This window comes from Cupressus sempervirens, chromosome 4 (assembly GCF_028749045.1).
Source record: "Cupressus sempervirens isolate cs-2001-9-10 chromosome 4, ASM2874904v1, whole genome shotgun sequence".
In the NCBI taxonomy this organism is placed as follows: Eukaryota; Viridiplantae; Streptophyta; class Pinopsida; order Cupressales; family Cupressaceae; genus Cupressus; species Cupressus sempervirens.
Window position 1 is genome coordinate 155,197,607 of NC_143121.1, and position 22,668 is coordinate 155,220,274.

Here is a 22,668-nt window from a genome sequence, read left to right on the forward strand (position 1 = left end):
TTCTTTTGACAATGCTTAGAATACTTTTATTTTTCAGTTCCTATAATAAAAATAAAAAATTCACGCATGTTTCTATCTGGGCATTGCAGGCAAGGCAAGTGCATCCAGACAAGAATCCTAATGATTCCCAAGCAGCGCATAATTTTCAGGTAATTGAATCATTGAATTGGCAAGTAATTTGTGGACTAGTTTTTAAGATTTTCAAAATAGCATATTATGTTATTTCAGCACATTTTAATTTTTTTAAGAGCATTATATCCCCTCAGTATTATGATTTGGATCTGGTCCATGTAAACATGAAAATTAGGAAGAAAACATGACAGTGTCAGGTAATTGTAGATCTGTGCCTGCTCAGAATAAATAAGGATTAGGAAGCAAACATGACAGTGTCAGGTAAGTGTACATCTGTGCCTGCTCGAGAATGAATAAGACTTTTACTATTGTGGTACGAGACTCACTTTGGTGACATACAAGACTGCCAAACTCTTCAGACCTTCACTCGATGGTGTCATATTGTATTGATAGTGCCATGATATAGTATCTCTGCACTCATTTAGCCAAAATGGAAATGCAATCTTGCATTTGGCTCTAAACCACATAGTTTTAGATGCCAAAGAGAATTGATACCTGTGAGCCCTTTCCAATGGATCTGTTTCTATTTAACCTTTTGATGTACAGCCCAGACCTCTTTCAAGCTGTAATTGGAAATATCTTAGATTTTTTTTAGCCTTTGGATAGTGATCAAATGGATTGATACCAGTAACCAATAGATTAACTTGTATCATTAAAAGCTTTTTATCTTTAATTGGCTCAATTAACAGAAGCAGATATAAACAAATTCAATAAATCAGTATGACAGGCAATAATTGACATCATTTGACAAAAGAATCAAACATGATAATAGGGAGAGTTCTGATTCAATGTAATTGAGGCTCTCTGACTAATTTGGTCTCAGAATACCTTTTGATCTGACAACCATGAACACATGACAAATTCTACCACATTTATTGAACAAATGATCATACATAATGTTAGTTATAACCTCCCATTGAGACATGCTGATGCCAACATCTGACAAAAGCGGACAATCTTTGGATGTCCTTTGTGTTAAGAAGTAAAGTCCACACACAACTGGGGGGTGGGGGAGGTGAATCAGTTGTGACCAAATATAATTAAAACTGAACTCATAAATCAAATCTGGATATTACAGCAGAGTCAGTGGGTGTGGATTATGCTCTAGCATTATTGATTCGCAGCCTGACGTTGAGTGATGTGTGCAGAGTCAGGTGATGACAGCTGAGCATATGTTAGGAGATGTGGATACAAAGAGTATGGACACCTCTGATGATTTGTTTGACGATGCTATGAGCTGCATTGGGTATGATATCCCTTGCATATATCAAGTGATGACTTTGAGGGGGTTTTGGATGGGTCCTAGGATTAGGGTTTACAGGGACTTTAATGTGAGGAGTTAGATATAGTGAGGGCTTCCGCTTTTTCAGAGGTGTCAATTGAGGTATCGAGTAGTTGTATCTCGGTTGCAAATGTGTGTGAGGACAGTAGCACACATGTAGTGAGCAATCTTGTGGTGAGCAGTTCTTATTTAGTTTCCTATCATAGTGCAGTTAGTGGGACAACGAGTTTGCATAGGAGGCAGAGGTTACAGAGGCATCATGTGACCAGTCAGCTAAAGGTAAGTGATAGTGACATCTTTTCAACTCTTGAGCATCTTCATCCGGTTGGGGTACTCTTATGACAGATGAACACGGTGATAGTAGTCTTTCCCTAGTAGAGATTGATGTGCTTCAAGAGGTTGTCACGATCTTGAAGAATAATTACTCACAGTTAGTTGTTGACAGGGATTACCTTATGGAGTGGGGTAGCACTTGTTATGAGACATTGTTAGGGAAAGAGGAAGAGGTGGTAGAGCTCACCCAGGAGCTTGAGGTGACTGTGGATTCTCTTCAGTGTACTAAGTTGGTTCTTCAGGAGCGACAATCACAATTGGATGAGGTAACTGTGGAGTTGGAGCATATTTGGTCCACACCAGCCCAAGATCTAGTTCAGTTGCATATTGTGGTGGTTGTTGGTGAGGTTTGCTTTTGCAGTTGGGGATGATGGATGTAATGGTGTAGCCGACACGTGTCTAGGATATGGGTGTAGTAGGTATAGAGGAGGTGAGAGCATCATTGGAGATAGGCTGTCATGGTGATTTGCTTTCTTCTGCTGGAAACAAATCTATTTCTTCCTCTCATACAACTAGTAGCATTGGACAGTTGGCAGTGCCAAGATTTCAAAGGGATTAGTTGTGCTTTGTAGGGGAGTAGGTTGATGTTTCCACATATAATTTCTATTGTACTGAGTCATTCATGGAGTATTTGCTTGAGAGCCCGGATTTGCAGGAGGATTCATATAGAGTATCTGAGGGTACTCTCATTCAGGGCTCTCATGCTATACAATGATTGGTGGGGTGGAGAAGATTGTAGAGACTTTGGCTACAATGCTTCCCAACATGAATTTTGTGGTTGGGTTTGCTGAGAGGATTGCCTTAGATCCTACCCAGCCAGTAGTTGTGCAAAGATACAGATTGGAGCCGTCTCCTGATTCATGATTTGGTACTGATGAGCCATTGACAGAGATTGGGGCTTTCTACGGGCATTATACAGTGGGGTGTGCTTATCATTTTGCTTTTGACCCATAGGTAGAGGATTTGGTTTCATGTCGGTGTGGGTTGACTCGAGTTTCATACCATTCATTATCTTTTGTAGATGGGATCGACAACTGCAAGTTAGACCACTTACAATATTTACACAGCCAAAATAGTCTATCAGATGTTGGTGTTGGTGATAGTGACTTAGGTACTCATGGTCGTTATCATCATCAAATGGAGTTGATTGTGAGTATTAGTATGATAGGGACTCATATGTTATAGAGTTGGTATTTTAGTTGGATTGAGTTCTGATACGTTGTCGTCGTCGTCAGCGCCTACTGCCAGTTTCCAGATGATTCTTTCATTGATATCAATTATTTGGGTGCTGATGCTATAGGTTTTGCTTGTACACAACAGGGATAGTACATAGTTCTACACTTGGGATTCAGGTTGACTGCGACGTTCATTTTGCTCCGGGATTGCTTGGGGACAAGCAATCCTAGGGAGGGAGGGCTGTAATGTCCCCATTTTTAGCAGGTTCTTACAGTTGGCTTGGTCAGTTCACTATTGCGACCCTTGTGAGCTGATAGTGGGATTTGAGAGTCTCAGTTGTTGGGTTATAGGCTTTCTAGTAGCCTATGGTGTGTTTTGGCTTTGTTTGAGGGACTTACTATTTATAGTAAGTCAAATTGTTGGATCCGATGAGCTTAGTTGAGTTAGAGGAGTCGAGTGATCCTCTCAGTTTTTATTTTGACGTTCTGGTTTGGGCTCCAAGAATCTTAGAGGGAGCGTCTATTTATAGTAAGTCACCCCCGTCAAGCTCATTCATCGTCTTTCTTCATTAGAGTCACTCTGGTGTTATTATATTTCGATTTTGATGCTTCTTTAGTTGTTTTCGCAAGATGGGTGAATTATTACTATTCATTTAAATATGCTGAGGTTGCTATTTTTGTTGGTGCTGTATTTTGGTCACCTCAGTATCATATCTTGTTGGAACTGGGTCAAAAAGTTATTAAATCATGGCCTTGTGTGTCAAAATATTATGTTATGGTAAAAAAAATCATTTTTGGGAGCCAAAAGCAGTTGATAAATTATATTATAATGGCACTCTATTATCTTTTAATGTTGTGCTGAGGAAGCTTCTTAAGTGGAGTTCATTTGGGAAACTTGTGCCATTTGGAGATTATAAATATGCGCCCCTTTGATGAGAAAAGCATTTGATTGAATATTATTTTTTCTTTTGTTGTCTTTGTGACACTTCTAAAGTCTAAAATTTTGTGCCCTTGCTGACATACAAGGATTTGTTCCTGAGAAGTTTGAAGTAACTCATAGTTGAGGTATTGTGAGTTAGTTTTCAGAGAATTTGTCTTTATCTCATTTGCTTTATACACTGTGGCTGGGAGACATTGTGGTGTTGGGAGCTTAGATTTTGGCGTCTTCTCATATTGTTATTACTCTTGTTGAGAAGCGGTTGTGTGTTGGTTAATTTGGAGTTGGTTCAATGCTCATTTATATCTATTGCTAGGTGTTAGTTTCTATTTGCTCTTTGGGAGCAACATTTTCCATATCTACACTCGCATTTATTTGTTGAAGAATTCTTTTGTTGCTGCTAGTCTTCATTTCAGAGGGTTTCAAGGCATGTCTTACTTGTAAGTTCATGGATTGTAACTTCTAATTTTTTTGGGTATTGTTGATTTAGATATTAGGGGATATTTTATCAACTGGGCTTGTATTTTTTGAAAATACTCAGTATCTATGTTGATATTAAACTCTGGAATTTTCAGTTATATATTCCCTAAGGAATATCCAAATATTTGAGTTGAAATTATTATTGCAATATCTTCTATTTTGTTGCTATATTGTTGTATCAAAAATTGCAAAACCTCAAAATCAATTCTTCAGCACAAATTGCTTGAGAAGCTAGCAAGGCTTATTTCAGATAATCGTTAGATAATAATAGACAATAATAGAAGTTATCTATTATCTTAATTCCCTCCCTTAATTGTTAATCTATCCACTACACCAAGCTATCCTCTGAATTTGACAAACTTATCTGGACCAAGAAGCTTGATGGGAACATCTATAGTTTGATCTGTTGAAGGAACATACTACAAGTCTATTTTGTCTCGTCTTCAACCAAATTGCCGTATGTAGTGATATTGAACATACACATCCTTGATATATTCAATGAAGACTGGATTCTGCTCTAACTTGATAGTGCCTTCGTTATCAACAAACAAAATGGTCGGTCTTGCTGGTGACATCTGCATATCCCCAAGCATCCGACATAGCCAAACAACTTTAGAACCTGCCTTAACTGTCCCTCTGTATTCAACATTTGTAGAGGGAGAAATTGCCTGTTGCTTCTTACTGGTCCATATGATGACATTGGATTTGAAATGAACAAATATCTAGATGTCGACTTTTTATCGTCAACAGGTCCTACCCAATTTGAATCTGAGAACCCACTAAGTCTAGGATTAGAACTCTGAGAGTAAAGAAATCCATAATTTGTAGTGCCCTTTGCATATCGAAGCACATGCTTTGCTGCCATCCAATGATCAACCTTAGGAGTTGTCATAAAGTGTGAGATGTAGTTGATTGTGAAGCTGATATCAGATCTAGTAGTAGAGAGTAGGTGAGGGTTTAAGAAACCGTAGACGTTTCCCAATGAGCATTAAAAGGCACAAGAAGCTTGTAAATCCCGTCTAGAACTACGGGTATAAAATAGGTGTGATGACCAGTAGAAAAAACATGTGTTTTTGGTGCCAAAACTCTACAAATTGTAGCAAAAAAGCATCAACATAGACGTGATTTGCAGGCAAAAGACGCAAGAAAAATGCCTCAAAAAAAAAAGAAAACGATGACTTCAAAACCTTGCAAAAGCAAAAAATGATGACTTTGAAAAATTGCGATTTGTAATAGGAAAGTTGCGATTTGCAGTAGGAAACCCTAGCTCGGGATGGTAATTTGGCTAAGAATTATTTTCAAAAAAATGACACTAATAATTTCAAAATGAAATTATTAATTTTTATTTGAAAAAATTTATAAGTATTTGCTCCAATACCATATTACGAAGTAATTGGTGTAATACTTCTTTGTTATTAACAGTGATCAATAGATCATTATATACAAAAGAATAAACGATGATTCCTTAGGAAACAATCATAAAAGAATATAAACATTTTATTCTACCTAACAACTAACTAAATATTGGAAACATTCTAATATTTAGAATCGATTACAAATAGATAACTATTAAATAATAATAGACAATAATAGAAGCTATCTATTATCATAATATATCACAATATAAGGCCATTGTCTATCTAAGAAACTTAATCCACCATGCAAGTTATCATCTATCGGATTAATTGTTCAGCCATCATACGATGTCTATCACAATAGAAGATTACTTTATTGAAAGATTGTCACCTTTCAATAACTTCTAGAGATACAAGTGATAATCATTTCGAAGTTGTCACTTCCTCATGATGTACACAGGGGGTAGGCCCATTAAATCATGTAGTCACACGTATGACACCAAAAGTTTACATGAAGTCAAAACTCCCTCTTATTCTAATATGATCAAGATCTTAAAAAATCAACTGAGACATATCTTCTATCCGTTCCTTTTGACAGCTGTGTTAGACTCCCTTTGAATATCAATCTTCTGAGCTCCTTTACCTTAGAAGAAGTGTTAGACTCCCTCTAAATCTGATATCAATCTCCTCTTTTCTGCAAGAACATAGTCGGAGGAAAAGGATCAAGGAAAATAGCTCTTATAGTACGTATTGAATAAAAAATTAATAAAGACTAATATAATACTCAAGGATAATAATAATATTGAGAATAATCAGTTATTCATAAAATTTAAATAGTGTAATATTATCTCTTCCCTCGAAACAATATAATTATTTTAATGTTCAAGTGGCATTCTTATTTATAATTAATCATATTCAATATTTGTAATTATTCTTGAGCCATATTCCATAAATCTATTATAATCCAAAACAATATATTAATTGTTTATATTTATGCTCCATATACTCTATCTATCTATCTATATATAAATAGATTCATGTTAATTAGATAACTTTTACAACAATAATGAATATCATACCTTAGTGTTAACGTGGGTTTGTCTTACACTTTTATCATGTACGTCGACTGCCCTTATATGGAGTATTAAGTGGGTCGGTGACTTTGTGCAGGCCCTAAGGATCTATACAGGTGGCATTAGTTAAGTATCGTTTTGAATATGCCTTTCATCAAAGTACTTTTGCCTCATCTGGTGGAGATTATGTGACTTGCCTTCGTGGCACATGCCACGATACCCGATAGTGGTCTACTTTTTAATATGGTATTTTATTCATTTTTCATGCAGTTATTCCTCTCTTGGCAAGGATGTCCTCCACATCAGACCTGTTTATTCACAACTTTTCCCTCATCTTAAACATGAATTTCATACCTTATTTCTTCAATATACGTACTTTTTTATTAATCATGGGACCTATATCTCTCTTATTTCCTCCCTTATTGCTGCTTAGTTTGCTAATTGGATCTTGCATCGACTAGGCTGTTTTCTGATTAGATTTCAATTAAAAACTGCTCGCAGAAATATGAGTTCAATCCACTTCCAAATTAGATATTGTTCATATCATTACTACTAGCTGTTTACTCTCTTCGGATTTTTAATGATCTCGATGCCACTGTTGATTATAGCTCATCATTGCTAAAGGACTCTTGTCTCTAAGCAATGTACGTGGTCTTAATATTCCAAACCATCGCTGTCTCTTGTTGATTCTTTTTGTGCTTGAACCTGATGTGCGGTAAAAGTTGATTGTTCTAAACTGAGCAAATCTTAGAATATAAACAAATAAGATAATGTGTCTTCAAATCTGCAATTCCTTTTGATTGGTGATTAAAATTCTTATATGTTTATTTATTTTGCTACCCTTGCTTTTGACTGCCCTAAAATCACGGTGATTTTATATATATATATAATATCCAATATTATGATGTTGCTTTATTATATTCTCTGTAATGTCAAAGAAATATTCTTTTAATTAAAAAAATATAATAGAAATCACTGCTTCCTTTTCTATTTCATTTGCAGCCTGGCTCTGATACTGTGTTAGTGACTATAGGATCTCTGCAAATGTAATGGCACACTGTGTTTCCTAGTGCAGATCTCAATGCATATATATATATATATATATATATATATATATATATATATATATTGTTGATAATGTCTAATGGAAATTAACTTCAATAACCAATATTGATTAACATAGAGACATATCTATTCATGAGACCTGTCTCTTCTACTCCTATATATATGCATTGAGATCTGCACTTGGAAACACATAGTGCCATTACATTTGCAGAGAAGTGCAGATCTCAATGCATATATATAGGAGTAGAAGAGATAGGTCTCATGAATAGATATGTCTCTATGTTAATCAATATTGATTATTGAAGTTAATTTCCATTAGACATTATCAACAGTATATATATATAAAATTGATGATTAGCCAAACGCAATAATGTTTAACCAATAACCATAGGGAATCAACTCTAGATCAATTCAATCCAACTAAAGCTACAACATCAACGATATCCATGATTTCAATCAAAGAAAACATCTTTCCTTTATACTTCTTACAAACAATTAATTAGGTTGTCTTGTTAAAGCTTCTCCAATGGACATTTAATTACATGGGCCCATGTTCAAGGATAATTTTAAGAAATCCCCTCCCAGAAAAATATATAAATTCGTGGCGAATCCAAATTAGTTTTGTGGGAAAAATTAATTTTTATTTGCGATTTTTTTTTGTGAAATCAGGAAAAGTTTAATTGTAGATTCGATTTTTCTTTGACCATAGTAAAATTTCGTAAAATCAAGGCAATTTTTTCCCTTGTGATAGGAAAAAATAATAATTTAAGAGGCAATTTTGTCCCTTGTGATACAAAAAATACATATTGTATAAGGTGTTTTTACCCATTTATTGGAAAAAACATATATTGGATTAGGCAATTTTTCCCATCTAATGAAAAAAATATATGTGTTGGCAAATGTGCACTTCAAGAAAGCAACTAAGGTCATATCATATGCAAATGATGTGATTGCTCAATGAAGCAACGACTAGAATTACTTGTATGTTTATCAAATCAGTTGTTAGATTATCAAAAGATTATGATCAATTTTAAGTCAAATAGTGATAAGAAAGTGAGGTATCTAAAGGATGACATGTATGTGGAATGTCCTATTGCATTTATGGCGGAATGAAATTTGGTTGAAAAAACATTATTCAACTTGTAGATATCTTGCTCAGTGCTTGCCATTATTAGAAACGTAGTTGATTGCCAAAGATGGGATTACCTGTGGAAGAGGGGTCGTCAAATGGAAATCCAAGCCCTGTTGTCAACCCAAATTTGACTTTGGAGGAGAATGAGGAGCAAAGTGGTCTTGCTATTGGGCTTTTTGCAGCTTCGCAAGTTCTCTCTGCTAATTTTCGGGACGCCATCAAAGAGCTGGAAAAGGAGCAAGAAAAGGCAGACCTCCGAGCAATGTTTGTTGAAATGGGTCTCGACTCGACTAATTTTGAAGATCAAATTGCAAATGTAGTGGAACAACACAACTGGAACTTCAACCCTTTTGGGATGTTTTGAAGGATAAAAGAAGCGTTACACGAAGAATCACTAGTTTACTTGGGGTTTATTTTGTAAAACATATTATCTAAAATTTTATGAAATGTAATAGTGGGAAGTTTTCCCTTTTTGAGGGAAACCACAACCATTTTTGGTAGGCGATCAAATGTGAAGTAGATACAGAGAATATAATGCAAAGTAAACCCTTTTTTGTTGATATTTCAATGGAATGGTGTTTTCTTTTCGGCTCTAGTTATTTTATAGTAATCATTTAATTATTACTTTCCTAACTTATGTGAATCGTATTTTAAGTTTCTAATAAGTATTTACTAATTAGTACACAATACACATGCAAGCTTGAATTGATGTATGAAGTGATGGCTTTTTGGGAAATGTTTCAAATAATGTGTCATATCTCCAACATGCACGTAAGATCTATCTACAAACTATTGTTCGATGATTATATATCAACAATTGAAGGTTTATTTCGGACCAAATGTCTCGAATGAAACCTCAAGCTTGTTCAAGTCTCTGAATTTCTGAAATGGTGACACGTCTCCTTCCACCTTGTACCACTTGCACTGGACATTAAATAGATGTCTTGTGATTATCAGTGACATTCCTTCGTCCATTGGCTCTGCACACATTACATCTTTTTCAAAACAAACTTGCATTTATGAGGAAGATTTAATCATTTAAAACAATTGAACTTGAAGCCGGAAGGACAAATGTTTAGGGACCAAGGTTAAGATTAAAGAAATTTCGAGGCACTCAACTTTTTTATAGGCAATCGAGTTTCTTCCTCTGTCATTGCTCTCTTGTTTTTTGTAGTCACTAGTCTGGTAGTTGTAGTGCTCGATAAATTCTAGTGTAGTTTACTTATTTGGTGTAGTAGACTAGTAGTCATTGCTTTGTAGCTTGTATCTAATGTAATCTATAGCCAATTAGTGAATTGGTGTGGTAGTCATTGTTTTGTAGTTAATTATTTCCTAAATCCTCGTATTTACATAAATTGTGAATCAAGATACAAATTGGAAGAGGACTAGAGGGCCTTTTTAGGCAATGTTCCTGATGAAGACCTCATGTCAATTTGCAATGAGGTTGTGCCTGCTGTGGATTTCATCATTCATGCTATGAAAATGGTTTTGGGGCGTGAGTTTCTGGAGATTGAGAATAGGTATTGTGTCAACACAGACATTATGTCCCGTTTTTTAGCCTCTTTACTTGACCTCGAAAAAGAAAAGGTCGACATTTTGATGCTCATGAGAGGCTTTTTAAAGAAGAATACCTGGGCGATGACATTGACATTGTTGCTCATGCAGTATTAGGGGCGGGGATCCCTTGGATAGGTGAAATCCACAAGCTTTTGGAACCTGGCCAGATTATGGCCTTGCAACCATTTCTATTGGGCCTGACTACTGGATAGTTGAAGCGCCATAAGAAATGGGCATGGATTGGCACAAATTTTCTCCGAAATTGGTATAATCTGGATGAAGCAGCAAAGGACAACTGATGGCTTTAAGAATTCACAGACTTAGTCGGGTCTCGTGCTTTCTACACAGACTAGTACTAGTAAAATAGTACTAGGGTTTTCCCTTGTTGACATTTTTGTTTTGTTTTATCAGAGTACAATCGTTGTACATGTGTCTCCCTATAGATTGTAAGTCTCAAAGAATATCAATGAAAATTTTGGAGTTCCATGTAAAATTGTGTTTTATTGTTATGCTTACTTCTGCAATGTTTTGACATTTTCAAAATTTTCCTATAAATTTGTAAGAAATAGAGTATAACATTTAACATTGTATTAAAATTAACAGATTGAGGTTTAACATTTAACATTTAACATTTAATTAACATTTAAATTAAGTAATAAATCATTTAATTCACTATTATAGAATATTTGTAACATAAATGATATTTACTTTTATAATCTATTATGATATTAAATTTTTAATTAATTTAAATTTGATATGTATTTTTTGGGAACTATCAAGTATAACATTAGTGAATGAAAATATATAATTACTACCATACACGTGTCGAGTATGAATTCATTATTTTCTCTTTTGGAAGTTGGAACTTCTCTTATTATGTGTATTAATAATTATTAATAATAATATTCAAATTTCAATGAAAATTATGTGTAAAAACTAGATTTCTTTTAGTGCAACCAATTCAAGTGTGTAAATGTGAATGAGATTGGACAATTAATTTTTTTTCTCCATTAGATGGGTTCAAAATGAATCATTGGAATGCTTATTAAAGTTATATACATTCATTTTTTGTGCTGAAAGTATCATTGCTAAACTATTTTCTTTTTTAAAATTAGAAATATTCTAATATATTTAAGAACTATAATATTAATATTATCAAGGGGATGTCTTGAGTACCGTTGGATGAAAAAGATCAATGGCTCCAAATGTATTTCGGGTCAATTTCGGCAATAGTTGACTTGTTTTCTAAAATTCATCCAAAAATAAGACACGCATCAAACACTTATCAAGTGTGAAATCACTATGCTAATAGTAGCACCGTTTGATCAACTTAGATCGACAACTGGAGATAATTTTCGGGCAAATATGGGGAACGCTCAACCATTTTTATAAATGTCACTAGGAAGACACATGTCAACTCTACTAACCAATAAAGATGTTTCATTATTGAATTATTGATATTGTAATAATCTAAAGGAGAGGATACGTGGATCAGATGATATTGACTTTTCTAATTTTATAGTCTATTTATATATTAAATTTTTAATTAATTTAAATTCGATATGTATTTTTTGAGAACTATTAAGTATAAGATTATTGAATGGAAATATATAACTACTACCATACGAGTGTCAAGTATGAATTCATGATTTTCTGATTTTCAATTTCAAGAATTAATCACAAATTAAGGACCTATGCAAGCTTAGGCAATTAAATTGGACAATCGAATTTATTTCTCCATTAGATGGGTTTAAAATGAATCATTGAAATGCTTATTAAAGTTCTGTAAATTCATTTTTTGTGTGGTAAAGTATCATTCCAAAACTATTTTATTTCAAAAAATTAGACATATTAAAATATGTTTCAGAACTATTCCCTTATTTTAATATTTATATATTATAAATATAGTAATATCAATTTTTAAAATAAAATAAAATATAGAACGAAGAAGATGTAACATGTTATTGTCATTTAATCCTAAAAAAAATTAAACGCTTACATTTATAAGGGTTATTTTTTGTTTTAATTAATTTGATTTAAAATATGATAATTATATGTCTTAAATTTGTCAAAAAAAAATCTATAGACTATAACATTATTTATCGTTTGAATAATACCAATTATGCTTTTACTTGTAACTTACTAACTACAATAATCAATGGTTACTTGTATATCAATCGATGTAAACTTTCTGCAATTTCTATGACTGAATATAGACTAGATTCGATCCCCTTCTTCTACTTTGGATTTGTTGAGAATAACTTCAAAGTATTGCCTTCAAATGAATTAGAAATGTAATTCAGAATTCTGTCTTTTAATTCTGCAATTCGTATGAGGGCAGTAATGACTAAAGAGCAGACTTGTCTTTGTTCTTGTGTGCTCTTAAGACTTCATCCTTACCCTCTATAAGTATGAGAATCAAGGGACATGTCCCCAGAAAGGACATGTCTCTTCCAAATTTATTTGCCTAACCTTTAGAATTCGGCGACTTTCCAAGAATAATTAAGTTTAATTACAAACATAAACAATGCAGTTTAGATTAGTCTTAAACCAAAGCCTAAGGATAGACGCTGATCTTATAAAGGAAACATTGCAAAGACTTTGTTCTATACTTATCATGCTATATCAGATCAAATCGATCTGTTATCTGATAACAAGTTACAGAATTAACACTCCCTCTTAATTTGATAATCATATTGAGAGATATCATATCTAGGAACATCAATAAAGATGAACAAGTAAGAATTGATACTCTATATCTATCTGAATTTCCTTAGCATGTGGTATCATAGAACACATGATACAATGCCATATTACTAAACCTGTAGTATGACAAATCACTGCTACTAGTGATAACTGTATTGCAAAGAATACAATTTATAGGATAAATCTGAAGAGTAATTTAATTTTTTCATTTATCCAAGTTGTGACTCATAGATATTGGTATTTCTATATCACAACATGATCCTGAGTTTAAGATCTACCAATACAGGATAAACTCGGAGAATAATAAAATTCTTACTTTATTCAAATTGAGACTTATTGACATAGCAATGTCAACATCACAATATGATCTTGAACTCATTTAGATCTTACAATAGAACTCTATTGTTTAGCACATTATCTAGGAGATCGTCATCTCTCATAATGTCTTTTATACAAGTGTTCACTATCTCAGAGATCGTCACCTCTTAAATAATGAATACAAATGGTGGAGCCTATAACAGTCAATAGCCTGACAAATAAAATTATTTTATTAATAATTTAAAGAATACAAATGGATTACAATTCAACGATGCCAAGTGTTCTCCTGAAGTGGTCTATCTTCACTCTAGATAGAGGTTTGGTGAGTATGTTTGCTGTTTGATCTGCAGTGCAAATGTATTCTAATTTTATAGAATTCCTGTCTACCATATCTCTTACATAATGGTAAGGAATTTTAATATGTTTGGACCTATCATGAAAAATTGGATTCACCGAAAGCTTGATGAAACTTTGATTATCACAATGAAAAATCATAGGATTCATGGCCTGCCCAAATAATCCCACAAGTAACTTTCTAAGCAAAAATGCTTCTCGAGAGGCTATTGCTGCTGCAATGTATTCGGCTTCCGTGGAACTCTGTGCTACTGAAGATTGCTTTCTGCATATCCAAGATATCATTGCTGATCCTAGACTGAAACAACATCCTAAAATACTTTTTTTTTTGTCTTTAACACTTCCACCCCAATCTGAGTTAGTGAATCCATGTAGGTTCAAGTCAATTCTCTCATACTTGAGCCTGCAAATAAAGATTTTAGGGTTATGAGTTTCAAAATCTTTAGGTTGTTCTAAATATACCTCTTCTGTAATCTTTCCATTTGATGTACTTTCCATCCCTTCGAAGCTGCAATAGCTAGGACTGTTCTTACAGAGGTGTATTTGGCAACTGGAGCAAAGGTTTTGTCATAATCAATTCCCTCCTTCTGAGAGAATCCTTTGGCTATGAATCTGGCTTTATAATTTTCAATGCTATCGACAACAACATGCTTGATTTTAAATATCCATTTAAAAGAAACAACAGATTTTTCTTCAGGCCTTGGAACAATTTCCGAACATCATCTCATGGTGTAAAACTCATATAGATCTCAAAGTTATCATCATATGCTCTTAAGTATTAGTCTCTTGAGTCTAACTGACTTAGTAGATATCAAATCCATGATATCAAAAACATTGGCCGAATATCAAGTCCATGATATTCACTAAATGCTATGAGTAATGGCTTCCTGACATCAAGTCCATGATGTCACCATGTACTTAACCTATGGATCCTAGATCCACGAGTCGCAAGGACTCAATTGATATGAAGTTTATGATGTCATCCGTACTGGTATCCAAAAATATCAAATACATGATATTCACCAAATGCTTCTAGTACTAGTATTCAGACATTAAGTCCACCAAGTATTCTATCCTAGAGTTGAGAAGACTCGAACCATGGATTATCCACAAATCATAAAAGTATAATCACAGATGAATTTAGCCTCATATGCATACAAATAATATAGTCTATGCTATATTCACATATCAAAGAAATGATCATGCAAAATATCCAAATATCTCAATTATAGACTCAACTATATAAAAGAGGTTAGTCTTTGCTATAACATAGCCAGTAATTATAACAAACACAACCAATAATGTAGCCTAGGCTAAATATAGTCTTGAAAAGAAATGCTAATGCATATGAATCCCCAAAGAAGAGTTTATAATGCAAAATTAGGTGAAAGTAAGCCCATATATAAACTCGCTCTTAGGTTTGATCATCTCTAAGGTGGATTCAATCCATGTATGCAAGTTCTCAATTTATCCATGATTGTATTTAAACCAAATTGAAGTAACTGAAGTGCATAACACTTAATGTGATCTACTCTCTTAGTGAAGAGTTTACAAGTTTCCTATCTGCTTCCTCTGAAGTTTAGGTTTAACTGCTTTTGGTAGGTCTCCCTCCCAATGTGTACACTGTAAGATCCCCTCCCATTATGTAGCCAAAGTTTACATAGAACTCCTCAAGGGGTTTAATTCTTTAACACATACTTAGAAATGAATATAATGTAATATCCCTATTGACATTTAAACTAAAAAAAAATTCTACAATGTTTGGAATGCACCTGGAAATGTTCAAATGCTCTTGGAAATAATTCCCTTTGACATTTGGCAGCTTCCTCTGTGCACTTTGATTTAACAATTCCATAAAAAATCATGGCAGCTAATCAAAAAATTATTTTGAGATGGTGATTCAACTTAGTTGAAAAAAATCATGATGTTGCCTTGGTTTAGGACACATGATATCCTATGTTATTAACTAACTCAAATTATGGCTTGGGCAGCCTCCATGTCCCTGTCACATCGACAGATAGTAATAGCTAGAACAATGGTTTGAACTGTTGTCCCACAAATCATTCTTGTCCATATCCACAGTTATATACATCTTCTTTAAACCTCGGTTGTATTACTCTTAATGGGAGAGTGGCTTATAAAAATAAAAATAAACACTGCCAAATACAATTAACTTCCAATATAAACTTGATAACTGTAATCACCAATGCTCAAGAGAGAAATGTCCAGTTCAAGACAATAGTAATATAATATATATGAATCATCTTCGATAACACCTTCTTGTGAGGTCGGTCGATGCGCCTTCTCAAATAAATGATCGAATCTTTAATCCCTCGCCCAAATGGATAAGAGGATTCTCAAATATATCATCATTACACAACTTCTGGTGATGGATCTACATTCCCAATACAGCCACAATTCTAAAGAACTCCACCCATGTGCCTCAACAATACTGACGTCGGTATTAGATAATGCTCATGCAAGAACTAGGATGCTTGCTGATACTACTATTGGCATCCATTGAAGACCACACACAGGGCTCGATAACGCCCAATTCACAGGGCCGACAAGAAGAAGTTGGTGGGCTATAATCCCACGTTGAATGACCAATAGTGATGCCCGAAACTCAGCCACATTGGCTTGAATATGTAGAGGAAAGAATCGCCAAGGAAGAAACAATGAATACTGACAGTTTGTGAGCAGTGAGCCTCAACGTTCGATAATAAATTTTAGACGCCCACCAATACATTTATCCAATTGTAACTTCTCACAATTTGCAGACGAACAAATGACCAACGACAGTGTCTTCCAACCACAGTAAATACAGCCACTAAAAGACTACAAAAATTCTTACCACCCAAAATTGCAATACCTCATCTTTGGATTTAAATACGCTTCTCAGTCCAAGCAATTGCGCGTGCAAAGGAGGAAGGGCAGTTGCCTCTCAAGGGTTTCTACAACCCCAAGGACTTTTTGTTGTTGATCCAACGGCCCTGTGCTGTTTTATACAGAAATTGGGAATTCCTTCTCAGCAATATTCTGCGCCAGATTCTGACCAATGACCGCCAATTCGGCCAGGCCGATCTTGGAAATAGTTGCCGCCTCCATTACTTTCTGCTTCTGCTCTTTCGATCTACAGGGGTTTTTCTTATTTCTTACCTCGGCAGCAGTATTTAGATTCAAAACCTCATAAACGTCACCAATGAATCTGAATGGATCTACCTTCAAGCGATTAAACTTCCCACAAAGGAACCAGGCTCTTATACCTTGTAAAGTTTCTACAATTTCTATGATTGAATATAGACTAGATTCGATCCTCTTCTTCTACTTTGGATTTGCTGAGAATAACTTCAAAGTATTGCCTTCAAATGAATTAGAAATTTAATTCAGAATTCTGTCTTTTAATTCTGCAATTCGTATGAGGGTAGTAATGACTAAAGAGCAGACTTGTCTTTGTTCTTGTGTGCTCTTAGACTTCATCCTTACCCTCTATAAGTATAGGAATCAAGGGACATGTCCCTAGAAAGGACATGTCTCTTCCAAAGTTATTTGCCTAACCTCTAGAATTCGGTGGCTTTCCAAGAATAATTAAGTTTAATTACAAACATAAACAATGCAGTTTAGATTAGTCTTAAACCAAAGCCTAAGGATAGACATCGATCTTATAAAGGGAACATTACAAAGACTTTGTCCTATACTTATCATGCTATATCAGATCAAATTGATCTATTATCAGATCAGTATGATAACAAGTTACAGAATTAACAGTTATTATTATAATATAATACTAATTAATATTATAATTATTATAATGTCACAAGTGTTAATATAATAAAGGGGATGGCTCGTGTAATGTTCCCGTTATAAAATAAATAATAATTCAAACTTTTGTAACAAGGCGATTGATTTAATATATCACGGATCCATTTTTACTTTTGTTTTCGTAGTTTGGGTTGCCGTCGGCTACCTTTGTACACCCTCGAAAAGTTTCTCGATGTATATTTAAGCACGACTTGTAGGTTGTAGTTGGTATGCTTTGGATTATATTTCTCTGTACTGCGAATTCCTGTTGGAGGTCTCTGTAATTCGCCATTTCGGAAGGGAAAGATCTTTCCTATTTGGCTCATGCGATTTCGGTGGGATTCAACCCTCACCCTATTCAGTGGTTGTATGTATTACTTCGCTCGGATCTGGCAAATCGAAGCAACATCTTTCGGCAAATAGCAATTGAAGTTTCTTGTGCTCAATTCTCCAGTCTTGTCGTGTTTGGAATTAATAATTAAGTTGCATAATTGTATCCTTCCCTCCTGTAACCCATCTTTGCTCATACACTGCCTTTCGTATGACTCTTTGTGAGCTCCATAGTTGACGTACAACCACTCATTCGAATTCTCCATTTGTGTCCTTCGTATGGCCTGCTGACATCACTGTACGACATTCTCTAATTACCATATGACCTTCTATATACACCGTATGGTCTTCTATATACACCATACAACCTTTAATTCACTTTCACTATAGCATTCGTTCGACAATCTCCTGCACACCGTACGACCATCTCTGGCATCCGTACGACCACTTCTTCTCATTGCCCTCAATAGACTGTACACTCCTTTGAACCATACGGCTCTGTTTTTCCCTTCCAATTCAACCCATACGTCCTCCTAGTCTATGCGTTTTGCTCATTTCTGTACAACTATTCTGGGTTTCTGTAACTCGTTTAGTTTGGAGTTAGTCGGAGTATTACAGTGGTATCAGAGCGCTTCGGTCTTGCTAGCCCGTGGACAGTGAATGAGAGTTTATAGCTGGAAGAGGACACATTCCGTTGATCGAATGGCTGTCGAATTGGAACCGATTGCTGCTGAACTTGTGGCACTACTGAGGGAACTTGCCATGAATCAGGCACAGATCACTGACACGCAGCGATTCATGGAAGAAACTCTTAAGAAGTTGGCGGACAACAAAATATTTGGAGAACAAAATGGTTACAACGCGGACTTGGTGTCAGATAAATCAAACCCTCAGCCAACACACTCTCGACTTTACATGCCGACTTTTCCACCATGGACGGAGGCATGACATGGAGGGAGACAACCAACCTTCGAAGAGATGCAAGAACAACTCAGAGAAGACTGGAAGAATGCAAACCTTGAAGAAGATATATCCTACAAAGATTATGCGTATCTAAGAATGAGATATTTAGGAGGCGAAAACAGAGGATACTTTAACGATGAACTTAGAAGAAAGTTGAGTAAGGTTAATCTGTCTCCATTTGATGGATCCGGTTCCATATCTGCACGTGTGGGTAATGAAAGTCGATACCTACTTCCAGCTGAATCCTATGCCAGAAGAAGCAATCAAATTTGCCATGCTGCACTTGGAGGGAGTTGCGCATGAATGGTGGCACCACGACACCATCACATTAGGGCATGATCAAATAAATACTTTCGCGAAATTCACGGAGAGATTGATAGAATGATTTGATGGTAAAGATCCGGAGCTCAATTTGAAAGATTTGACACAATTGAGACAAACTAGATCGGTCGATCAGTTCATTGTAGAATTTTAGAAACTCTCTGTTTTGGTCACAGACATTTTCGAAAGAAGATGGGTAGTGCTCTTCATGGACGGATTGATAGAACCTCTAAAAGGTTGGGTAAAGGGGTTCAATCCTGCCACCCTGTCAGAAGCAATCAATAAAGCATAGAGTATGGCAGCGTCATCGGCATCATACTCTCGAAGTTACATTCTAAACCGCCGACGTTTTTGAGAGACAAACCTCCGCCCAAGAAGCCAACGTTAGATGAAGCTACCAAACAGGAACTCTGAAGGAAGAAATTGTGTTTCAATTGCAAGGGACCTTGGGATCTTGGCCACCGATGCCTTAGAAAGGGGAAGATCCATTACATTGAGGTCGTGTTCGATGATGAGGACGAACAGGAAGAAATGCTGGTTGAAGATAACCAACCCCACAATGACACCAACATCAGTTTAAACCGTACGGAGAGAATTGCCGCTTTGGTACAACGCAGAGGAACCGTTGTCTTGGCTGGTAGCTCGAGATGCACAGTTTTTCGTGTATGGGGTACCCTTCAAGGACAAAGGGTTACGGTGATGTTGGATAGTGGAGGTACTCTAAATTTCATAAACTCATCCTTGGTAAAACAAAGAAGTCTACCTACGAAGGCACACGCAGGCTTTTAGGTCAAGGTTACCGGAGGGACTTTCTTGCTCGGCACACACTTTGTTCCTCAGCTGAGTATCATAATGGCAAATCACACAGTGACTAAGGACTTCTTCATAGTGGACCTGGCTGACATGGAAGTATTTCTTGGCATACAGTGGATGGAGACCTTTGATGAATACACTTAGAGTTTCAAACGGATGGACTTCACTTTTGTTGTTGACGAAAAGAAGGTTGTCCTCCGAGGAATGGCAAATGAAGGTCTGAAGGAAGTGTCTGCACATCAGATGGAGGCAATTTTTCAGCACGATGACGTTGCGTGGGCTGCACATTGTTTTATTTCGACGGAACCTATAAAGGGGCGTCGAACACCTCCACAGGATGATGAACTTCAGGATGTTTTAAGTAGACATGATAAAGTTTTCATGGATATTCCTCCTGGCATACCACCTCATCGAGGGTTTGAACACACTATCAAGTTGGAATCAAGAGCAAAGCTAGTCATAACCGATCCCAAGAAATTCAAAGATGAGATCGAAAGGATGATTTAGGAATTGCTAGAGAAAGGATGGATCCGTCCCAGTTCTAGCCCATTTGCATCATCTGTGGTATTGTTCAAAAAGAAGGATGGGACAATGCACATGTGTGTGGACTACCGCGCATTGAACAAAAAAACAATAAAGAATAGATACCCCATTCCAAGGATAGATGAGCTGCTGGATGAATTCCATGGCGCGATCTATTTTTCAAAAATACATCTATGTTCCGGATACCATCAAATCCGCATGAGGGAAGATGTAGAGAAGACGGTTTTCTGTTGTCACTATGGACATTATGAGTTTCTGGTCATGCTGTTCAGATTGACCAATGCACCTACTATATTTCAATCATGCATGAACTGCATCTTCAACAAGCAATTTATTAAGTATTTATTGGTATTCTTTGATGATCTTATTTATAGCAAGACATGGGAGGAGCACTTAAAGCATCTGGATGAAGTTCTAGGTATCATGGAGGAACAATTTTGCCAAGCAGTCCAAATGTGAATTTGGTATGACAGAAATATTGTACTTGGGGCATGTTGTCAGTAAATATGGAGTTCAAGTGCATTAGGAGAAGATTTAGGCTATCCTTGAATGGCCTCCCCCAAAATCACTCATGGATTTGTGAGGATTTTTTGGACTGTGCAATTACTACAGGAGGTTTGTTAAAGGATTTTCTCAGCTCAGCGCACCCTTAACGGATTGAAAAAAGAAGGGGTCTTTCCAGTGGAATGAAAAGGCACAACTCACCTTTGATAAGATGATGGAGGCCATAAGAACTTGTCCCATACTTGCACTCCCTGATTTCACTTGATCGTTCATTTTGGAGTGCGATGCATTCGGGGAAGGCATTGGAGCGGTACTGATGCAAGATAAACACCCCATCGCTTATGAGACCAAGAAGCTTACTCCAACAGAACACTTATATTCCATCTACGACAAAGAAATGTTGGCCATCGTTCATGCACTAACCAAGTCCTGACAATATTTGGTGGGTGCCAAGTTTGTTGTCCGTACAGATCACAACAGTCTGAGATATTTTCTGGAGCAATGGGACTTGAACAAATGACAACAAAAATCGGTAAGAAAGGTTCAAGCTTTTGATTTTGACATTGAGTGTGTGAAAGGGAAAAACAATGTGGTTGCAGATGCCTTGTCCTGAAAACCCACCATCTGCTCACTAGACCAGATTTTCGCTAACTGGAAGACACATTTGCTAGTGGAATATTCCAAAAATACATTTGCCCGTGAAATAATGGATGGCCACACCTAGGATGATCGGTACAGAGTGGTGGATGACATCATCTACTATAACAATCGAATATATTTGGTGCCAGAATCCAAACTAAAGTAGAAAATCTTGAAGGAAGTACACGACTCACCCCTAGCTGGACACCCGGGTTTCCTCAAAACTTACAGAAGTTTTTGGGCGAGGTTTTCATGGAAAGGACTTAAAGGGGACGTGTTGCAATATGTAAGAGAGTGTATGGTCTGCTAGCAGAACAAGTCCGAACATACTCAACCTACCAGGCTGCTACAACCTTGCCAATTCTCGAATGTAAGTGGGAAAGTATATCGATGGATTTCATAACAGGGCTTCCAAGGTGAATGGAAAAGATTGTATTTTCGTGGCGGTTGACAGATTGACAAAGTATGCACATTTCTTCGCCATCCCCTCCGACCTTCAGGCTGCACAAGTTGCCAATCTGTTCTTTAGAGAAGTCTTTCGTTTGCACGGGTTACCTCAAAACATCGTCAATGATCGGGATGGATGATTCATCAGTATCTTCTAGACATAACTGTTTTGGATGGTAGGGACAGAACTATTGCCAAGTACAAGTTACCACCCACAGATAGACGGACAGATAGAGATTGTGAACAAATGGCTTAAAGGCTACCTTCAAAACTACGTTTTGGCACAATAGCGAGCATGGGTAAAATGGATCCATCTGGGACAATATTGCTACAATACCACGTACCACATGTCTATCAGAATGACACCCTTCAAAGCTCTGTATGGGTATGAACCCCTTTCCTTCATCG

The 22,668-nt window shown here is 36.0% G+C and overlaps 1 protein-coding gene across 3 annotated transcripts in view; it reads left to right on the forward strand.

Moving 5' to 3' along the window:
* Positions 1–22,668, forward strand: part of LOC149560441 (chaperone protein dnaJ 10-like) — a 288,991-nt gene that overhangs the window by 31,977 nt on the left and 234,346 nt on the right. For all 3 annotated transcript variants that reach the window (XM_089824685.1, XM_089824684.1, XM_089824683.1), the window contains exon 3: positions 90–149. In XM_089824685.1, coding sequence (XP_089680811.1) covers positions 90–149 — 60 coding nt within the window. The remainder of the gene's footprint in view (positions 1–89; positions 150–22,668) is intronic.